Source organism: Myotis davidii, unplaced genomic scaffold (genome assembly GCF_000327345.1).
Source record: "Myotis davidii unplaced genomic scaffold, ASM32734v1 scaffold226, whole genome shotgun sequence".
Lineage (NCBI taxonomy): Eukaryota > Metazoa > Chordata > Mammalia > Chiroptera > Vespertilionidae > Myotis > Myotis davidii.
This window is the reverse complement of record NW_006297224.1, coordinates 997,514-1,005,274: the sequence shown is the minus strand read 5'-3', so window position 1 is coordinate 1,005,274 and position 7,761 is coordinate 997,514. Positions and strand designations below refer to the sequence as shown.

The 7,761-nt window shown below is 43.5% G+C and overlaps 1 protein-coding gene across 1 annotated transcript in view; it reads right to left on the bottom strand.

Moving 5' to 3' along the window:
• Positions 1-7,761, bottom strand: part of MANBA (mannosidase beta) — a 113,784-nt gene that overhangs the window by 95,900 nt on the left and 10,123 nt on the right. The window contains exons 2-4 of the mRNA XM_015569985.1: positions 5,259-5,563; positions 3,836-3,930; positions 290-395 (exon numbers count right to left, since the gene is read on the bottom strand). Coding sequence (XP_015425471.1) covers positions 290-395; positions 3,836-3,930; positions 5,259-5,360 — 303 coding nt within the window. The 5' untranslated portion in view covers positions 5,361-5,563. The remainder of the gene's footprint in view (positions 1-289; positions 396-3,835; positions 3,931-5,258; positions 5,564-7,761) is intronic.

The following is a 7,761-nucleotide window of genomic DNA, read 5'->3' as shown; positions in this document are numbered from 1 at the left end:
TCGAGTCATGGAGAAGGGAAGAGCATTTGTTGAATACTTCCCATGTGTCAAGCACTGTGTCCATCATTTTATACTGTGAGCTTACTAAGTCCTCACAGTAACTCCATAGGGTTCGCAGTGTTTTCATCATTCTACAAATATGTCAACTGAGAAATAAAGTAACGTACGCAAAGCTTGTACCAGCCTGCAGGGGCAAATATACTAGTACACTTAGCTTTCTCTACTTACAATAACAATGAGCAAACACATATAAGTGGGAGTTTTTTGCCTGATGTTATTTTGTACTTACATATTTTCTGAACATGTTGTTTGTTTTCCCAATAAGAACATTATTGAGCAGGACCTTTGAAACTGTATCAACACCCTCAAAAATCAAATTTACTTTTTGCCATTGGCTGAAAAAAAAGAAAAGATGTTTAAAACAGGATGTAAAAAACATTAACTTAGATGTCCTTTTTTATTAGTTAAGAACTAAAGGAATAAATATTTCACAGAAAATATATATCCTTAATAATCAGTTTCCAATGAAATTTAGAGAAGTATTAGTTTAATACATTTTTATATTGAGTGATTCTTATCTTTCTTCATAATATTCCAATCACCATAAAACCATGAGAACAACTTACAGCTTCCAAATTCACTAACTTTTTTTCTAGAAAACTTCACAAAGTTCTTTTAAAAACCAAATTAAATAATAGACACAAAACATTTTCACAAAGTATTAAATTCACAACAGTGTCTAAGAGAACACATTAACCAACTAACGAGTATCTATGAGTGAATATCATGTGATCAGCACTCTGCTAAGCCTCACAGGAAACTCAAACAGCCTCTAAATTTAAGAAGACTGTGGTCTGGTTGGCATTCAAGCCTAAAAACAAAGAGAAAACTTGGTGTCTCCTACTTTGCAGTATAGTCTTATTGGACAGACTACGGTCCTTTAAGAGTTTACGTTATAAGGAAAGACTTTAAAAAGGAAACAAGAACTTAAAGAAGAACAGAATAAGTAAACTGTGGTATATCCACACAATAAAATCTAATTTGACAAATAAAAGAAACCAAGTACAGCAAGTCCTTGAAAAATGCTGTTTTGTTCTATGTCATTTCTTTATAACATTGAGGGGGGAAAAGTCAATTCCGTATGAGCCACCATCTGTGCAGTGTGCATGTCCTCCCCGCGTCTGTGTGGGTTTTCTCTGGGGACTCTGGTTTCCTCCCACCTCCCAGAGATGAACTGATGTGTCAAGACTGTCCCAGTGTGAGGTCCCGTGTGCGCCCTGAGCTGCCTCGAGAGGGACCCTGAACTGAAATTAGTGGGTTGGAAAAATCATGATCTTATTTGTGCTTATTTATCTTTGTTAAATGGATGTAGAGCTCCTATTTATGTCAATGTTTAATAGTAGAAGTGTTTTGGGTCCTCATTTATAAGTTTGGTGATATTTTTGTGACCAGGATTATGGCTTAGGAACTTACCTCTTATTTATATCAATTCACCTATGGTAAAACTGGCCTTGTCATATGTAAGCTTCTCTTTCAAGAATGTTAAGTGAGGACTTACTGTACTTGTGAATGTGGTAACACAGATGATCTGTGAGAACATTATCATGGTAAGTGAAAGATCTAGGCACAAAGGACCACCTGTGGTATAATCCCATTTATATGAGATTTCCAGAAAAGACCTATAAAAGGGACTGAGGAACTTTTTTATTTAGCAATAACAGTGGTAGACATAATTGGGTTACATTCTGCTACATAGAACATTACTGAAAACTAGAACATGCTTTTCCTCATGGCCTCATGACATAATATGACACCAAAGCAATAGTCTCAAGGGCTGGTTAATACCACACTCAACAAATGCTGTATCTCTGATCCTACTTGACAATATTATAAATATACTAGAGGCTTGGTGCATTCATGCACAGGAGCAGGGGGGAGGGCCCTCAGCCTGGCCTGTACCCTCTATAATCCGGGACCCCTCGAGGGATGTCCGACTGCTGGGATCGGGCCTAAACTTGCAGTCAGACATCCCTATTGCAATCCGGGACCACTGCCTCCTAACCGCTCACCTGCCTGCCTGCCTGATCAACCATAACCACCTCTGCCTGCCTGATCACCCCTAACCATCTCCCCAGCCTACCTGATTGCCCCTAACTGCTCCCCTGCCAGCCTGATCGCCCCAAACTGCTCCCCTGCTGGCCTGATCGCCCCTAACCACATCTGCCTTGGCCCCCAGGACCCAAGCTTCCCTCCTCCAGCCAGCCGCAGGCACCCGAAACCTGGGATTCCCTCCCTCTGGCTGGCCACAGCCACAGGCGCCCAGGACCGCAGGCGGCTTCTCCCGGACCCAGCTTTGTCAGGAAGGACGTCCGGAAGATGCCCTGTCTAATTAGCATATTACCCTTTTATTAGTATAGACTAGAGGCCTAATGCACGAAAATTCATGCACGGGGGACATGGGAGTCCCTCAGCCCGGCCTGCCCCTCTACCAGTCCGGGATCCCTCAGGGGATGTTCTACTGACTGTGGGGAGCAACCAGCTGATCAGGGGAAGGCACCTGCCCCCTCGCTGCTGCTGCCCTGGCCTCCCCAGACTGATGAGGGGAAGGCGATGCCCCCATCATGCCACTGCCGGCCATCTGCGGCTTGCCTGAGCCTCAGGCAGCCACTGCAGCTTTGTCTAGAACAGGGGTGGGCAAACTTTTTGACTCGAGGGCCACAATGGGTTCTAAAACTGGACCGGAGGGCTGGAACAAAAGCATGGATGGAGTGTTTGTGTGAACTAATATAAATTCAAAGTAACCATCATTACATAAAAGGGTACAGTCTTTTTTTTTTTTTTAGTTTTATTCATTTCAAATGGGCCGGATCCGGCCTGCGAGCTGTAGTTTGCCCACGGCTGGTCTAGAAGGACATCTGAAAGGATGTCTGGAAGACATCTGCTCTAATTAGCATATTACCCTTTTATTAGTATAGATATGCTCTATTGATTACTGTGAGCAGGGAGGGGAAATGCAGGTAAGAGAATTGACCAGGTCTAGGTGACTTCATTATAACCACAGGAAAAATGACTAAGACAATTTCTTTTTCTTTTTCTTTTCCTTTTCTGGTTAATACTCACCCGAGGATATTTTTCCATTGATTTTTAGGGAGAGTAGAAAAGAGAGGGAAAGACAGATAGAAACACCCAGGTGAGAGAAACACATTCATTGGTTGCCTCCTGCAGGAGCCCCGACCAGGGCCCGGGCTGGGGAGGAGCCTGCAACCAAGGTACATCCCCTTGACTGGAATTAAACCCGGGACCCTGTGCTCCACAGGCTGACGCTCTATCCACTAAGCCAAACTGGCTGGGGTGATTAGGACATAATTTCATAACTCACAATCCATAGCACAATCTTCATATATAAATCAAAATATAATCATATATTCACTTTCATAGTACAAGGCTTTAGCCGAATAACTCTCTGATACGCAACCTAGAAAACAAGAGATTAGCCTGGCCAGAGTGGGGTGGCTGAATATCGACTATGAACCAGGAGGTCTCCGTTCGATTCCTGGTCAGGGCACATGCCTGGGTTTCGGGCTTGGATTGCAGGCTCTGTCCCTAGTAGGGGGTGTACAGGAGGCAGCCAATCAATGATTCTCTCTCATCATTGATATTTCTATCTCTCTCTCCCTCTCCCTTCCTCTCTGAAATCAATAAAAATATATTTTTAAAAAATAAGAGATTATTGCAGAGACAGGGAAAGAAAAAAAGCTTAAATAATAAACAAGTACATAAAGATTAGATATAGATATAGATATAAATATAAATATAGACATAGACACATACATACCTAATGTCAAAAGGGATTTGAAATTCCTTGCTATAGGTCCAGTTATCCAAGGAGATCCATCTGTAGTTAAGGTCATTAAATCTGTAATAAGGATCCTGTTGATAAAAATTATGGTAGATGACTAAATATGCAAAAATAAATTAATTAAACATGAAATAAGTTATTAACAATAACTACTTATCACCTAAAAATGAATGAACTCTTGGCTTAGGAGCACAAGCATTTCACATGCCAGCAAATCTCATCCTCAAGGCTAAAGTTCCATTCATTTAAGAAACAAAGTGAACATGGTGCCCTAGCCGATTTGGCTCAGTGGATAGAGCGTTGGCCTGCGGACTGAAGGGTCCCAGGTTCAATTCTGGTCAAGGGCACAAGCCCAGGTTGCGGGTTTGGTCCCCAGTGGGGGGCATGCAGGAGGGAGCTGATCAATGATTCTCTCTCATCAGTGATGTTTCTATTTCTCCTTCACCCTTCCTCTCTGAAGTAAATAAAAATATTTTTTTTTAAAAAGTGAACATGGCATTCACATATTCAAAGTACTAAAATGTGTGTTTTTTTAAAGTTCAACAAAATATCTGAAACAAAAGAGCTCTGAAATATAAATGATATAGTTTCTTTATCAAACAACACATGCGGAGATGAAGATTGGCTTCCCTTGTTAAAGCCAAACTCAGAACCACCAAGGGATTAGCACTAAATGAAAGACAGACCTTCTGATGTGCAGCCACCACTCCCTCCCTGCCCTGTGGGTCTCTCTCTGCCTATTGCTGCTGCTATCTCAGCTGGCCTCGGGGCAAATGTTTCTCCTCCACTGCCCGAAGGTCAGCAAAACTCCCACTCCTTGGATTCACTTAGCTTTCCAAAGTTGTTTTCACTCAGCTTTGCTAAGTGAGCACAAGAAGGGTCTCTATAGAGAATACACAGGAAGCACAGACACCATCAAACTTCAGGTTTCCTGCCGAAACTGGTTTGGCTCAGTGGATAGAGCGTCGGCCTGCGGACTAAAGGGTCCCGGGTTCGATTCCGGTCAAGGGCATGTACCTGGGTTGCGCGCACTTCCCCAGTGGGGGATGTGCAGGAGGCAGCTGATCGATGTTTCTCTCTCATCGATGTTTCTAGCTCTCTATCTCTCTCCTTTCCTCTCTGTAAAAAATCAATAAAAATATTTAAAAAAAAAAAAAAAAAAAAACTTCAGGTTTCCTGGATTATCCCAGACCAGGTCAGCCACCCACAGGCCAAATGCAGCTCACTACCTGTTTTGTGTAGCCAGCAAAGTAAGAATGGACACGTGTCAACAAAATACAGTCGTAGTGGAGAACAGCCATGCCCATTCCTTCACCAAGTATATATGGCAGCTCTCATGCTACAGTGACATGGCCCAGGAAGCCTCATCCCTTGCCCTTTACTGAAAATGCCTGCCAACCTCTGCCCATGTGACCAGGTGACCAGTCTGCTGGGTGTTCAGACTGGTCAGTCCGATGCTGTTCCAACGGAGGGTCCAGCCCCACGTCCTCCCTTTCAACATCCTTAGGTCTTCTTCTCCTACTCATTTTCCACCCTTTACCTCCCAGGTGAGGGCGCCCGGACAGGAGGCAGAACGGAAAGTGGTTAGCAGAGCTTTTCGGTGCATCTTCCATGAACATCCCCACAGTTGCACAGAGGAAAACAGTGTGGACCAGAGGGCTTCTCCCCGTGACTGGGGCAGGCCCAGGGAGATTTCCTCAGGGACTGCAAGAAAGAGACGGAAAAGCCGTCTTTGTCAGGTTCCACAGAGGTAAGGGCTGGACAACCAAGTTAGGTCGGCAAAGGCCAGCTGGGCACAGAGCCCAAACCTGTAAGAGACACCTCATCACTGGGTGTGTTTGGAGGTGGAAAGAAAGGTACCTGCCAGAAAGTGCTCCTGACCGGAAGATATATTTTGATAAGCTACTAGGGGAGGGAGTGGTTGCTGAGATTTATTAACAACCAGGAATCACCAAACTGATATATTTCTTAATGTTTTAAAAATGTTTTTATTTATTTCAAAGAGAGGACAGGAAAGAGAAAGATAGAAACATCAATGATGAGAGAGAATCATTGATCGGCTGCCTTCCGCACACCCGCTACTGGGGATTGAGCCCAAAACCCGGACCAGTAATCAAACAGAAACCTTCTGGTTCATGCATCAGTGCTCAACCACTGAGCCACACTGGCCGGGCCAAACTGACGTTTAAGGTCTTGTTCTGCTAAATGAGGTGTACCAGAGCCAGCCAACTTGTTTCCTTTTCTTCTTTTCCCCACACACGGGACTTAGCCTCTCCAATGAATAAACATGGAATAAATACTTAAGGACACAGGTTTAAAGAGGCACCTAGTTATTAGCCTACCCATGTGTGTCCACCCAGCCCTATTTATAACTCTACACTATGGACTCGGCCCAATACAGCTAAAAATATCATGAGAAAGAAGGTGTGAGGCTAATGCAGTTGCAACATGTCCACCTGCTAAGCCTTAGGGCTGCCGATGACCTGGCCTTCAGGGCACAAGTCACCTTCCTGTCTCCTGGATCCTTGAAGGAAGCTGCGTGTTGAGTTCAAGGGGACTATCTTCTCAAATATATTTTTTGTAGACAGAATTTAGAGGTTAAAATTTTTTTCTTCTTTAAAAGAAGCTGATCTGAAAAGGCTACATACTCTTTGAGTCCTACTACATGTCATTCTGGAAAAGACAAAACTATAAAGACAGTGAAAAGATCAATGGTTGCCAGGGATTAAAGGGAAGAAAGAGATGAACAGACAGAGCAGGGAGTGAAATTACTCTGAATGATGCTATAGCGGTGGATACCTATCATTAAACATCTGTCAACACCCAGAATGTACACCACCAAGAGTGAACGCTAATGTAAACTACAGTGTAAACTACAGCCTCTGAGTGATAATGATGCAGCGTCACTGTAGGTTCATTGATAGTAATAAAGGTACCAACCCTGATGGAGATGTTGGTAATGGGAAGGCTGTGCACATGTGGGAGTAATGGGAACTGTCTTTATTTTCCATTCCATGTTGCTGTGAACATAACATTGCTCCAAAAAAACTGAAGTCTTTAAATAAAATTCTCTTACTAAGAGAAAATATCTTATTGTCCATAAAGTAAAAGTGGCAGAGGCTTAGATTACATTTTTACAATAACTATTCCGAATGCTGAGCGAAAGCAAGCAACATAATTTGGTTCCAGATTGGTCTGACCTCCTGTGCTCATATTAAAATTCTGAGTCCCATTTAAAGCAAACAGTGGCTCAGTGTTACATCTAATGACCAAGGACCCATGTAAGTCAGTGAATTGCTAAGCAAACCCATGAACCCTAAAAACAATAACAGTATCATTTGTTGACCATTTACTGTCAGCCTCCAAGATAGGCACTCACCCACTCTTATTTCCAAAACAAACACCATTTCATAGAAGACACTAAAGCTCCAAAAGGTGAGTGACTTTCCTGAGGTCCCATGACGAAGCAGAAGTACATCCAGGAACAAAACCAACTCAGTCCAACACCAAGGTCTGCATTCTTCCAACTATACCACAGTACCTCACGCCACACAAACTTACCCTTTACACCAGATGATCGTGCAACAATAGAAGCTGAGAGTTACTGCCTGGGACCCTGTGGGGCAGGTATTATCATCACTCCTTTTATTAAGACTCCAAGGCTCGGGAGAGAGAACCAAGATGGCAGCATAGGTTAACGCCGGAGTTTGCTGCCTCAAACAACCACTTCAAAAGTGAAACTAAAAGACGGAACGGACATCATCCAGAACCACAGGAATGCTGGCTGAGTGGAAGTCCTACAACTAGGAGAAAAGAGTAACGCATACAGACACTCAGAGGAGGCGCAGTGCTGAAGTCAAATTCTGAGGTGCGGAGTGCGCGGAGCGGGCGGCGGCGGAGGG